The 14443-nt window shown below is 38.0% G+C and overlaps 1 protein-coding gene across 3 annotated transcripts; it reads right to left on the bottom strand.

The window, feature by feature from the left end:
- Nucleotides 1-11519: 11519 nt before the first annotated feature.
- On the bottom strand, nucleotides 11520-13965 carry LOC120725459 (chemokine XC receptor 1-like). Of its 3 annotated transcripts, XM_040018417.1 has the most exons (3): nucleotides 13173-13965; nucleotides 12975-13060; nucleotides 11520-12814 (listed from the first exon to the last, which is right to left on the bottom strand). In XM_040018417.1, the coding sequence occupies exon 3, from the start codon at nucleotides 12802-12804 to the stop codon at nucleotides 11839-11841; it is 966 nt and encodes a 321-aa protein (XP_039874351.1). In that variant the 5' UTR covers nucleotides 12805-12814; nucleotides 12975-13060; nucleotides 13173-13965; the 3' UTR covers nucleotides 11520-11838. The 3 variants fall into 3 exon arrangements, with proteins under 3 accessions (XP_039874351.1, XP_039874342.1, XP_039874333.1); XM_040018408.1 differs by having other exon boundaries at nucleotides 12975-13965; XM_040018399.1 differs by having other exon boundaries at nucleotides 11520-13060.
- Nucleotides 13966-14443: the final 478 nt, after the last annotated feature.

Raw genomic sequence — 14443 nt, 5'->3', positions numbered from 1 at the left:
ACACACCACACACACCCACACACACACCCACACACACACCACACACCACCCACACACCCACACACACACACACCACACACACACCCACACACACACACACACACACACACACACACACACACACACACACAAACTAAGAATTTGATTTCTTCTTTTATCCTCTCCTGTTGTTCATGTAATTAATAATATATATGTAAATAAAAGTGGACTAAATCATATGCTTTCGTACTTCATTTCACTTGAATTATCGTTTCACTTCCAATCTGAAATTCAACCTGGGCTGAAAATTTTGTTATGCATAAACAAGAAAACAGGACCACAGTGCCCGCAATCAGAGAACCACATGTTTGGTGGTCTAAACATTAGCGCTCACATGGCGGTCCCTGAATGACATCAAACAGAAAACAGGCAACCAGGTTTTAGAAAAAAAATCAGCACACACACAATGGCCTATCTGTAGTTATAGTCAGATCAACAAGCAGATTCTTGAATAGTACAATGGTCAAAGTACCAAATGATTTCAATCTCTCTGATAATGGGACAAGAATAAAGTCTCCTGAAAAGAGAAAAGTCTCTTAAACAGCACACAACAAGGCTTCCATGGAAACATGATTCCCTTCACGGGCCAGGCCTCAATTCAACATTTAGTCTGCTTATCTTGCAGTTTATGACAGCTCCTTCTCTATAATGAAATGCAACCACAATTTCCTGAACTAACGAACTGTTGTCTGCTCAGTTAGTTCCTTTTTGTAACACCTGACTTAACTTCCTGTTTTAACAGGAAATGTATTAGGTGTTGCTTTGCTTGTGTATCAGAATGAATATTTATTCTAGTAATGCTTTGCTTAATTTCTTGCACAAATGCTATCTCTTGCTTTCATGCTGATCAGTGCACATCCTGCTTCTTTAGTTGTTCAGAAAAAAAATATCCAAAAAAAGAAAAAGAAAAGAAAAACATTGCTATGTGTGATTTTTAATTTCTTGAGCCTCACGTTATACAATAGCTCTTATCCATGATGGACTTTGGGTGTTGTCATTTGCCCCTTCTCAGGCTCCAAGATTATTTCTGGATGCTTCTAAACTGCATTTGTTTTTATCAAGATGTGACTAATGTATTTGTAATACAATGCATTTATTAATTCAGTTCATGACATGATTGATACAGCTTTAACTATTAATGATGTAATAATGTTATATCGTCATTACTTCGGTTACTCAGTAGTTATTTGCTGACAAGACCTGAACATGTAAATCATGTTCCTGAAGAGGGACTACCATTATGTAATTATTGTCACTAAATAATAAATATTATTTTTGAATTCCTTATTTATTTTGAAACTATCTTTTTTTTTTTTTAAATTGTGTTTTATTGTATTTTTATTGGCTATTATGGCACTTTTAGTCTTTTTGTGTACAGCGCTGTGTGAACACACACTGCAATGAAAGCAGCTCAATTGAGCTCCACATGGAGAAATCAGCACTTTACGTCCTCTGCATTAAAACAGCTTCCTGTGGGTCTTTCTAAAGGGAACAAGCTTGGAAAATCACATCAGATATCCTACGTCTGCAACTCAGTTTCTAACCTGTGGTGCAATTTTGAGGCTTTTAAAGAACTCCATGACGGGATCTTTGGAGAGTGGGTCTGTGGAGTAGGGACAGGAATTTATTATCTGAGACTGCACACCTCGTCTTTGGATTATGTTTTTGCAGTTTTTAAAAAAATCCAGTTTTTCTCCATTGATCCTTTAAATGCAAAGCAGCAGTGAACCCTTCCAGAACTGGGATACCAGATTCTTTCTTTATCTTTCATTTGGAAAATGCAGCAACAAACCTGTCTGCATCTATTATTGCAAAAGGCATCAGGGAACCCTTCTGCCTCTGGATGTCAGTTTTCTGCCATCTATCTATTGTTTGCAAAACAAAAAACAAACAAACAAAAAAGCTATGGGCACTTCCCTCTATCCCTCTTTCGCAAAATGCAGTGTGAGATTATAATATTATTTTATGCCATGTTAGACCCCTAATTAAAGATTGTGAATTATTATGTAGTTTTAGTTTGCACTATTCTCCTGAATTAGAAGAAGGTGGTAACTATTGCATTTGTTAAACTGATTTGCATTACATTAGACTGCTGATTTATTGTGAATGAATGATATTGTTTTATGATGCATTATACTGTTGAGTTATAAGAAATACTGTTCGCAGAAAGTCATCGCCTTATTTGTCTGATTAGAAGAGAACAGAATATACTGGAGTTTTCTGCCCCATTTCAGCAGGAGCAGATAAACAGGGAGCCAAGGTCGTAGCTTAGGCGCTGTGTGAGAGAAAGCATGTGAATGTTTAGGCTTTTATGATAAGGTGGGGGCCACTAGAGGCTATAAGAGTTTGATCAATGCTCCACCATTTTGAGATCTGATGCTGTCTGCGTACGGTGTCCATCTCCCACGCGTGTGATCATTAAAATCATTGTTTGACTTAACCCGGCCGGACCAGTGTTGTTATTGTGTTTTTTCCTCTTGTATCCATCCCCAATATTTGAATCCGTAACAGCAGCAGCAAGATTTTGGGCACCGGCATCCTGACACCTGGATTCCAGCTTCACGTTCGCAAAATGCAGAAGCAAGTTTTTCTACCACTAAGATGCCAGGTTCTCACTCTCTCTATCCCTCATTTGCAAATGCAGCACAAAGCTTTTTGCACTGGGATACCAAGTTCTCTCTCTTCTAACCTTCATTTGCAAAATATAGCAGCTCACTTTTCCAGTACTTAAAAACAACAAAACATTATCGTCACCGTGTTACCAGTCTTCTTCTCCATATCAGTTCTTTGTCCAGGTTCTCTCCCCTCTATCGCTCCTTTGCATCATGCAGATGCAACTTCCCGGAACCGGGATGACAGTTTTTCTTCTCCTGTACTGTTCATTTGTAACACAGCAGCCCTTCCTGCCAGTTTCTACATTATTGTTTTCTTCTTTGCAGTATGCAGCAGCAAACCTGGCACCAGGGGCTGGTTTTTCTGCCATTTGACCATCATTCACCTTATGAACATTACTGGCACCGGGTTGCTGGTTCACTGCTCCACTATCCCTCCTTTTCAATAAACTGCAGCAAACCTTTTCTCGTCACAGGGTTACCAGTTTCTCTGCCATCTATCCCTTCCCCATTACATGCAGCAAAGCACCTTTCTGCACTGGGTCTCCAGTTCCAACATTCTCTTCTTTGCAAATGCAGCAGCAACATCTTCACACAGGGATGCCAGGGCAGCTTCCACTAACACACAGCTTGTGTGTGTGTGTGCTGGAGACCAGCTGAAAATCTGAACTGGGTACCAAACCAGTCAACTAAGCATTTTGTGTGATTTGCAATAAACACTCCTCAAAGTTGTGTTGGGTCAATCACTGCAATCCCACTTATACAAACTTCAAGTCAAAAGATCGTCCAGGGACGAGTCAAGAATAAATAACACAATAGGTCAGTTTCAGCAAATCTTTATACAATTGTATTAGGGTTCGCAATACAATTGGATAACTAACAACCTTACAACCCACACAGGTGCTGTTTTTAACTAAATCTACTCCAAGTAAATACGATACCACAGGGACACTCATTACATGCACTATGTGCTTCCGTGAGAAAATAATTTATACCACTGCAAATAAATTATACTAGACACAACAAGTAATTTCATCATAAACAATTGCAAGGGCAGATTCCTATGAGTTGTTAGCCCCCTACTTAGGGATTGCACATTGCCCAAACAATATTGCCCCTAGCCCAGTTGACATGAACACAAACCCAAGCATAAAATAATCCTTTTTAAAATACGGCCCTTTCCTTAAAACAAACTAGGGTGTAAGATCGACAACAGGAGAAAAGAAAAATGGTGACACATGTGCAGCCCGTCCTGCAGGAGATGATACAGTGTTACCTGACAATATTTTTTTTTCATGTTATATTCAAAGGTCAAAGGTCAACTCCAACTGACTCCTCTGCTTGCCAAACCAAATGATTAATGAATACAATAGACATCACCAGTACATTTCAACAAACTTCATTAAAAAACATTAAGTCTACACCTTGAATCTTTGATGAAGGGCAGTATGATCATAAAGTGCTTAAATGGCAACCAGATCTACTCATGTTCTAAGGGCCCAGGGAACAGATCTCATGTTCTTCACACTCAAAAACTTCCCAGCATTCCAAAACCACAATTGTCTAGAGCCACACATCAGAGAATAAGAGCATCTGATTCTACTTCCTCTTTTATATCTTCCCGTTGATCCCCTGGGTCCTGAAGCCTTCCCCAATACAGGAGTTTGGATTATGTGTTTTGCCTTTTTGGATTTCAACAGCCTGGAAATTAAAAGCTTGCTTTAATTTCACCACACTCCACTTGTCGTTATCTGGATGTGGATCGTCAATTCAATATTTAGTCGCATGTCTCACAGATTACAACCAATCCTTTCTCTGTATTAAATGCAACCACATTTTCCTGAACAACAGGACTGATATCTGATTAGCTAGTATGTGGCTTTGCAGCAGTTGCTCTCAAAACAGCCTTACACTATGCACTTTATCATTTTAGGGTTTTTGCAGTTATATTTCTATACTGTTACACCTCACTGAGTTTTAACAGGAAATATACTGGGTGTTGTTTTTCTAACTAATCCATTTATCCATTTTTAGTGTTGCCTTGCCTCATTGATTGAGTCAGTTTGACCTGCACACACATACAGACACACAGTTACATTATTATAATCTAAGCACAGAGAAGCCAGTTGCTCTCACTTTTCCACCCTCTGTCATGTGCCCACCTGCAAACCACTTGTTTGTTTTTCCATATTGTCAAGCACTATGTGCCTTGCACATGCTACATCAAGGGGGTAGGACAAAAAGATAAATACTTCTACATCAAACTGCAGAGTCTTCCACTACACACACACACACACACACACACACACACACACACACACATGTATATATATATATATATACACACACATATGTGTGTGTGTGTGTGTGTGTGTGTGTGTCTGTGCTTGCATGTGTTTGTGTTCCAAGCATGAGCTGAAAAGCTGCCACAACTAAAGAAGAAAAACATTTTAAATAAAATTTCACTTACCTCATAAATGCTGTTTGCACTGGGTACCTCACAACGTCAAAAAGTTTACTGGGTTTTATTTATTTATTTTTATAATGTGTTTTTTGTTAACCCTCACTCTCTATGACTCACTGAGTATGAGAAACAGTTATCTCAAGACGATCACAGCTTTTTCACCACAGTGCAGTGCAACACAAAACAAGACATGACAGCTGATGTTCAGATTTGTGATGACTACTTGTTTTTACTCCAGATTCTGCACATAATTGCTCTTCATGGCTTACCTGAAATACAAAAACTGAAATCAAAATTTAGACACTGTGTTGTGGGGACACAAATTTGTTTACACACTCACCTATATATAGAAAGTTGTGAGGTCTTGCCTACTTTATGGGGACAAATTGCAATGTAAATCATTCAATTTTAGGGTTCAGGCTTGAGTCAGGGTTAGGGTAAGGTTAGGTTTCGGATAAGGTCAGGGTTACGGTTAGGTTCAGGCAGGGACTTGTGATGGGTAGGGTCAGGATAAGTCTCCAGGAAATGAATGTAAGTTAATGTAATGTCCCCAAAAGTGATGGAAACACAACATGTGTGTGTGTGTGTGTGTGTGTATGTGTGTGTGTGTGTGTGCGTGTGCATGGGGTTAGGGTCAAATGTTGGATGTATTTTGGTGTTTTATTGTTCTGTGAAATGTTTACATTGTGTCAATAGAAAATTGTACTTAGTAGTCAGTATAAACTTATAATGATATAAGTTTGCATATGATAGAATACTGCATGATGACCTTTTGATCACTTAGACTGTTGTTCACTACAAGACTTGTTCTGTTCTCTTTTGTAATTTTCTTCCCACAACAAGCAGTTTCACTCCCTACCAGGAAGAGGAGAGCTGAACACTCTTATCTTCACTCCCTAACAAGAAGAGGGGCCGCATCCTTCAGAATCACACACACACACACACATACACCTACATACGCACATACATACGCACCAACATTCCTCTGTCTATGAACAGAGGTATTCACTATTTTCACTATTGTATTACCCTTGTATATAAATAAAGACCAGGGCAGTGGCAGAGTGCAAGTCCTTGAGCCACACTCTCGGGTGCGAGCGCTCTGTGACTGCCCTTGCAAGTAAAAACTGCAGCGTGTGTGTTTCTACTCTCTGACTCTCAGCTGAAGAAGTGTCTTTAGAATACATCTCTTGTCAAATTTTATGATTGATATATCATTAGGGACCCTAAAGCTCCCCCAAAATAGGGAAAAAATTAAAAATAAAAAGTCATGCAGTAGAGGGTTAATGACTAACCTTGTATTGTGGATGGATTATCTCAGTTGTTCTCCTGACTGAAGTTTGGTCCGTTTGCAATCCTGCCATGCAATTGCATTTGTCCCAAACCATCAGGAACCTTCACGTTAACTTTTATCAATGGAAAAAAGTTAGCATTCATTCTCCAGCTTCACTGTGCTAATGTGTTTATATTATGCAAACCACAGCTGTGTAGCTAGCCAACACATAGCCCAACTTCAGTAGCCCTACAAAATGTCACTGCTGTTTAGTTTTCTGTCTTCATGTATTTTGACGTGATAGCAGAACTGTATATTTTAATATTTCAGAAATTCCTCAGTCAGAACATAGTGTATTATTTAATCTTAATTTTTTTAGGAGACTTAGCTTACCACTAGAGGGAGCCCACATACCACCATGCCATTCGCCATCATTATTTTACGGTATTCTACTCTCCTCAAGACAGTTTTGCAAGGTTTAAACAGAAAGAAGTTCTGTAGTTCTATATACCTAAAGATTCTAAGGCACAGGTATGGTTTCATATCACTTACTTATTCTCATTGCTGTTTAAACCTTCTGCTGTGTATGCTCTCACAGAAATTGCGAAGCATCCGTTGAATCTTTTGCGCTGTGAAAATGTGTCCAGAAAGAACAGAGAGAGAGATGCTGGCCAGACTGTAGCTGTCATTGGACAGAGATCTGCTGTTCAGTTGGAACTGCACAACTTTCCATTAAACAGCTACTTGTGAAATTAAACATCGAACCAGTCTAATATGGTTTGTACTTTTTTAATTTCACATCTTTTGCATGATCACTTAAAATTATCTAAATCAATGTTTCAGTTTTTAATGTTTCAATCAAAGATTTGCATGGGGAAAAGATGTGTATAGTAAGATGTTTTCAGGCTAGACTGAAACATGCTCCATTGCCATCAGTCAAACTACTGTTAAGTGTAAGCATATTAACACAGTCATTGGGGGAAACAGTGAGCAACACTTAATGTAGAGTGACATGGACTTAATGCACAAGGCAATGTCACTTTGGTCTTTTATTCTATTTTGAAGTAGATCATAATACATGTAGCTATGAGAAATTTAAAAAATATAGTAAGTGTAAAGGTTCAAATAAACATACAGGATAGGTTGTAAATGTTGCCCTTTGAAGTCTGTAATGAACTCTACATGAAGATTTCCCTTTTCATTCTCATTCCTTTCCATACATTTACATGTCCAAATGTGGATAATGACAAAACAGGGTGTGTGTCAGGGGGCTGGCTCTGTGACCCAACATTTTGAGTTTGTGTTTTGATTGCTTATATATTGAGATAATGTTAAGTTCTATTATTATTATTAGTTTGTCTTAGTTGAGTTTTAGTCTAGTTTATGTTTCTTCTATGTCTCCTTATTTATGAGTCTTTTCCTGTCCTCTGTGCAGTCTGTCTTGTTCTCTGTTTTACTTTTAGTTAAGTCAGTGCTTTCATCTCCCTTATCTGTTCTCATGTGTTTCTCCTTCTGTTCCATGTCTCCCCAGTCGGTCATGTGTTTCATGTCTGCGTGTTCCATGTTGTCAAGCTTGTGTTATCATGTCTACATCTCGCCATGTTTCATGTTTTATTTTGAAAGTCTTGTGTTTCCACGTTCAGTGTGTTTAGTTTTGCATCCCCTGTGGCCTCATGTTCAGCTGTGTTTCCCCTGGTGTTTCCACTTCTCTCATTACCCTTTTCTGTATTTAAGTCCTCTGTCTCCCTCTGTTCACTGTCGGTTCATCTTTTTTTCCTCCCTCCATGTCATGTCAGGTTGTTCATGATTCGGTCCAGGTCCCAGTCCCTCTTGTCATAGTCATCATAATCATCCCTAGTTATTCCCAGTTTATGTTTTAATTTTAGTTTTAGTTCTCTATCATTTATACTCTGGCTGTTCATTCATTCCTCTCCAAAATGTTGAGGAAATTGAATTTACAATGGTTAGACATAAACAGGAATTAGGATTGGATGGTTAGATGTGTGTGATTAGATTAGGTAAATTAGCTGAAGGGATTATAATATCAACATTGGATTTGTTTTTTTACATAATTTTTTTTCAAACAATACTGGGTCAGTAATCTTAGCCCTCTAGAGTTCAGTGTTGATCCTGGGCAACAGAAAATGTTTTTAAGCCTCATTCCAAGCAAATGTAAATTTAAATTATACCAACCAATAGGAGTGTTTGAATCTTTTTCTGACAAATGGTCACAGGACCATATTGTGTGAGAAGAAAGTTAAGAATATTTGCCGTCATAATCATATTAAAAATGAGATAAACTCTAAGAAAAATATGTTTGAGAGTAAAAAGATATAGAAAGGGTTTTTTGTAAGGTTTTATTAAAAAAAATTCTTTTGTACATTCAGACATTCAGCTTTTCTTTGCGTTGCCTCAGGGCAACATTGTGAGATAAGGGGGTACTTTTCAAGGGTATTGAGTATTTGTATACAAGTCTGTGTACCTTTCACATGTTGCTGATGTGATGTGATACCTTTTGCACAGTGGGAGGCCATAAACTTCACCATTTCAGCGACAACAGTTGCCAGGTCACAAGGAATATTGGTGGCTATGGTGAGATACAATTCAGCCTATCCCATATCACATCCTCGTGAAGCTCAAATAGCTTCCTAGAGACATTGTGTATGGATGAGCAAATGGTGCCACGTAGTGGGGAAAGCAAATTCAAGCGATACCCACCCAGTAAACCATGAAAATGGGCTTTTCAAGTATTAGTCCTTGCTCAATTAAATTCAACTCATTTAATTTTATTTACTCAATTTTATTTACAATTTTATATACTAAGATTTACAATTTTAACATTACTGGACATCACATTTTGGGTTGTTAAGACCACAAATAATTTTTTTTTTTCTCTACAAGGGCCTGATATCCACTTTTATCCAAAATTTTAAACAAATGTCCTCATATGTGAATATCAGGCCCTTGTAGAGAAAAAAATTCTTCTGGAGCAACCTCGTTCTCGGCTGAAGTCTCGCGGTGACCGCGCATTTGCTGTAGCTGCCCCGGTCTTATGGAACAACTTTCCTGTCGCTATCCGGGCGTCTGACTCTATGCCACTGTTTAAATCACGGCTGAAGACTTATTTGTTTAATCTTGCCTTTCCACCTAGTTAACACTTGGTGTGCGTTGGTACATTTTTATCCGTTATGCTTGTGAACTACTTTTATATTTTATGATTGTCAAGGTTTTTATAATTGATACGTGCCTGGTCCTTCCTCTTTCCCCTCCCATCTCCCTTTTCCTATTTTATTTTTGTCAAGCACCTTGGTATACTCTTGGTTTTTTAGTGTGCTTTATAAATAAAGTTTTTTTATTTTTTTATTTTTATTTTTTTTATTTCGATCTAAATATAATATACCATGTTCTGACTGAGGGATTTCTGAAACACATTAAGACGTACAGCTCTGCTATCACTTCCAACATAAATGAAAACAGGAAAGTAAACAGCAGTGACATTTGTAGGGTTACTGAAGTTGGACTAGCTGGAATATAATGGTGTGGTACATGATCACTAGCAACACAACTATGTTGGCATAAGATAAATAGTGAAGCTGGAGGATGAATGCTAACTTTTTTCCACTCGATAAAGGTTAACATGAGGGTTCCTGATGGTTTGGGACAAATGAAATTGCATGGCAGGATGCAGCAAACGGACCAAACTTCAGTCAGGAGAACAACTGAGATAATCTATCCACAATATCAGGTTAGGCATTAATATACTGCTGCATTGCCTGGTCTTTAGTTACATCGTAAGGTTTTAAAAACGGAGCTTTAAAATGAATAGTGATAATAAAAACCAAGAGAGGCAGACAGTGATCACTGACTGTTTTTTGGGGCTTGTTGAGATTAAATAGAACAAGATAAAAAGAATTAAAACATGTTAAAGACAGAACAGCCTTATTAAACGCAGAGTAGTTTGTACCCGAAAGCAGGATTCATCATGTCATCACTTAAAGACCGGATAATTTTCCACAGTGCCTGCTCTCCTCCTCTGGGTGGAGCCTTCATTGCTCCTCCCAGGATTCCCACCTGAAGCTAATCAGACCAGCTGTAGTTAAGACCAGCGTTCTCTACCAGCCTTTGCCAGAGTATCTGCTAATCTATGTTAGTTTCTGGCCTCATATTGGCCTCTGTGAGATTATTTTGAGTAATTTTTTCTCTAATTTTATTTGTAAAGAACTTTTGCTAATGCCAAGCATGGACAGAATATTGTGAAGTGGTTTAAGTTGCGAAATACATGAAAATGTTGCTTTCCAGGCTGTTCTGGGGAAAGTTTGGGATCCTACAAGTTCCTGCTTTTCTCAGCAAGGAGTATTAAAATTGAGTTCAACACATTAGGGTTACGCCCTATTGTAAAACAAAGGACGCATGTTCTACCACAAAACATGATATGACAGCTGATCAGTTTGTTTACCTACCTCATCTAAACATTTTGTAAAGGTATAGCAGTCTTTTGGCTTGAAATGACACCTGAAATCTCCACATTTCGACTTCTTTTCTCAAAATACTATTTTAAGTTTAATTTTAAAATGTCACTCTTTTTTTTCTTAATATAACCTTAGTACGTATAGAGCTGTCGGGAGATTAGGTGGAGGAGAGCCAGACATTAGAGCAAGAAGGTAAAAATTCAGACAGAGGACAAACCGGGCTCTGAAGAGCCCAATAAAGGGCAAAATAAAGACACCAAAAGCTCATAATGTCTATGTCATTTCTATGTGTAATGTCTAAACTTCAGAGCCCTGCATTAAACAGCTCTTCTTATTATTAATGGTAGCTCCCCACTCAGGCCACTCAAAAGCTGATATGTCCTCCTCTGAGCTTTCACCTTCCTGCTCTGGACCGTGGACATTGGCTGAAAATGTGAGGTACTCAGACTTTTACTGCATAGACTCAGACTCACATCACAGACACAGGACAAAAATTAATTGTTGGACCTTAGGAGGTTTAAATAAATAAAATATATTAGAAAAGGTGAATGGAATAAAAATCAGAAGATTAAATGCAATTTTTTAAAGAAGATTTAGAAATGAAATATGAAATGAGTCTACCAGGATCACTGTGACTCAATGAAAAAGTCACATCAAATATTTTAAATACAAACTTGTATAATTCATTGCATATTTTCAAGTTTTATTTAATATTCTGTTTCATTTCAAGGAATTATGCAAAAGATATGAAATTAAATGAGTAGAAACGACATTGTATGAATATATTTCCAGCCTGAAGGTAAAAGGAAAAATACACCAGATATTGTTACTTTTACAGTCCATGACACTCTAAATGCTGCTCTCTGTTTGCCTCAATGAATGTGTTAATACACTTACACATCAAAGTACTATGACTGTATCAGCCTGAATCAAGGTTTAATTTTATTAGTGACTGTTAGATGGATAGTTGTGCAGTTCCATCTAAACAGCAGAGCTCTGCAGTGTGAATTGTTGTGAAGTGTTCAGGCTGGTGCTTCTCTCTCTCTTCTTCCTGTTCACTTTTTCACAGCGCAAAAGACTCAACAGATGCTTTCGCAACTTCTGCGAGAGCATATATAGCAGAGGGTTCATACAGCAGTGAGAATAGGCAAGCATTTCACAGATATGGTAGGCAACTGCTAACCGTTTCAGTACCTTACAATCTTTGTTTGTATTGAGAGACTTGATTAAAAGCATAATATGGTATGGCCCCCAGCAAATGAAAAAGGCTGCAACAATACACAACAGCACAGCCACAGTCCTGAACTTCCTTCTGTTTAAACCTTGCAAAACTGTCTTGAGGATGGCAGAGTAGCATAAAATAATGATGGCAAATGGGAGGAAGAATAGCAGTGACACTTGGAGATAACGTCCAAGCGTGTCTTCAGATTCAGGCTCGCAATAGTTTTTACCATCCCAGCTTTCAACCTTTACTTTTATTGCATCATGCAGGGACGCTAAGATGCTGATGACCCAGGCAGCTATACAGGTACCAATTGCACACCTCTTCACTCTGCCATGGCTGATCGGCCAGTTGTGCAGTACCACAGCAATGAAACGATCCACTGTCATGGCAGTCAGCAGAATGACACTGCTGTACAAACCAACAAAGAATGCAGCAGTCACGAATTTGCAACTAGAGTCCCCAAAGACCCAGTGGTGTAGGTGATCAGCAGCCCAGAATGGAAGTGTGATGGTGAAGATCAAATCAGAGCAGGCCAGGTTCAGGACGAAAATATTTGTGATACTTTTCAGATTTTCGTAGATGAAGAGAACACATAAGAGGAGACTGTTGCCTATGATACTGAGGATGAAGATCAAAATGAAAAGGGGACCCGTGATGGTGGGAACATTAGTATCACATATGTATTCAGCATCATTACTCAGTCCAGATGTGACATTTGCCATTTTCAGTTTTCTGGAAAAAAAGAAAACATACATACAAAATAAAATGCAACTAAACACAATCACAATTTCTCTAAAATGACAGAAACTGTTGATTTTGTTTCTAGTTTTTGTATAACAGATAAAACCAAAGGGATTAAAGTACCCAATTTCAGAAAAAAACAGCAACTTACCACAAACATCAACTTTCAAGTCTTCCGTTGAATTTTACTGTTGTCTAAAAACTGTAGGGTGTTCTCTTGAAAACTAATAGTTCCTCCTTTTGTTTCACATTAATTCAGAGAAAAACCACATCATGAAACAAAAAAAGTCACCAAATTTAAACCTGACAAATAACTGCCTACATCCATATTGCATTTCTCTGAACTTACCTCAAACTCAGGTCTTCTGCTGAATTGCACTGTGGTGAAAAACCTGCGATGATCCTGAGATATTTTAAAGTTTGTCGTGTTCTTGAGCTAGAGTGCCGCCCTACCAAAAACCACATCATGACGTGAGCAACCTCTTCTTTTTCTATACACTGAAAATGAACAATAAAACACATGTTTATTTTACTTCATTTGTTTTAGCTGTGTAATTAAAACAGACTAAAAAAACCTTTTGTTCTGTTTTGTGTTTTTTTAAGCATGAGGATACTGCTGATAAAAAATTAGAAAAGAAGCAGAAACCCTAGTACTGTTAGGAAGAAACTATTTCTTGCTGGAAAAAAATGTAGACATAATATAAATACATATAAAACTGTCAAGAGATTTATTCTAAAAGACACTTCTTCAGCTGAGAGTCAGAGAGTGAAGACACACACACGCTGCAGATTTTACTTGTAAGGGCAGTCACAGAGCGCTCACACGAGAGTGGGGGCCCTGTGATCAGCGCTCTGTTCTTGCACTTGTCTTTATTTATACACAAGAAAAGTAATGCAATAATGAATACATTTGTTCAGTGGAATGTTGGTACGTGAGCATGTGTGTATGCGATTATGTGTGTGTGTGTGTGTGTGGAATGTGGGAAGCAGCTCTTTTTCCTGGTAAGAGTTCAGAACTGCTTGTTCAGCTTCTTACTATCGCTGTGGGAAGATTCAGATAAAAATATCAGAACAAGTTTTATAAAGAACAATCAGTTCTAAGTAATAAAAAGGTCATCATGCAGTATTCTATCACATGTAAACTTATATCATTAAAAGCTTATACTGACTACTAAGTACAATTTTCCATTGACAAAAACAAACACAGATAATCAAAATGACGTAAATGTATGATATCTCTCATTCTTTGTAGAGCATAAAAAGTAGAAGAACATACTAAAATTGGTAAACTCGAACAACAGGAAAAGGCTCTTGATCAGTATGCAGATAAGTGGAGGAAGAAAACTTGATGAAACAAAACATGTTACATATCACTGTTGTTAAAAAGAAGCCTCACACTCTTGATCTGTTTTTTTCTGTTACACCTTTGCAGTACCTTGTAGGACAACACTGTGACCCCACCAGTTCTTGTCATCTGCATGTGACACGAGAAATATGGCATTGTTATAGAGCCTGGATATTTGAGTTGTTGTGACATTTTTGGCAGCTAAAACCATTCATACATCCATTTTCTTCCACTTCTCTGGAGCAAGTTTGCAGGGACAGCAGCCAAAGTAGAGA

The sequence above is a fragment of the Simochromis diagramma genome, unplaced genomic scaffold, assembly GCF_900408965.1.
Source record: "Simochromis diagramma unplaced genomic scaffold, fSimDia1.1 OVJJ01000205.1, whole genome shotgun sequence".
Classification (NCBI taxonomy): domain Eukaryota; kingdom Metazoa; phylum Chordata; class Actinopteri; order Cichliformes; family Cichlidae; genus Simochromis; species Simochromis diagramma.
Note: the sequence above shows the minus strand (reverse complement) of the source record. Positions and strands in the feature narration are given on the sequence as shown.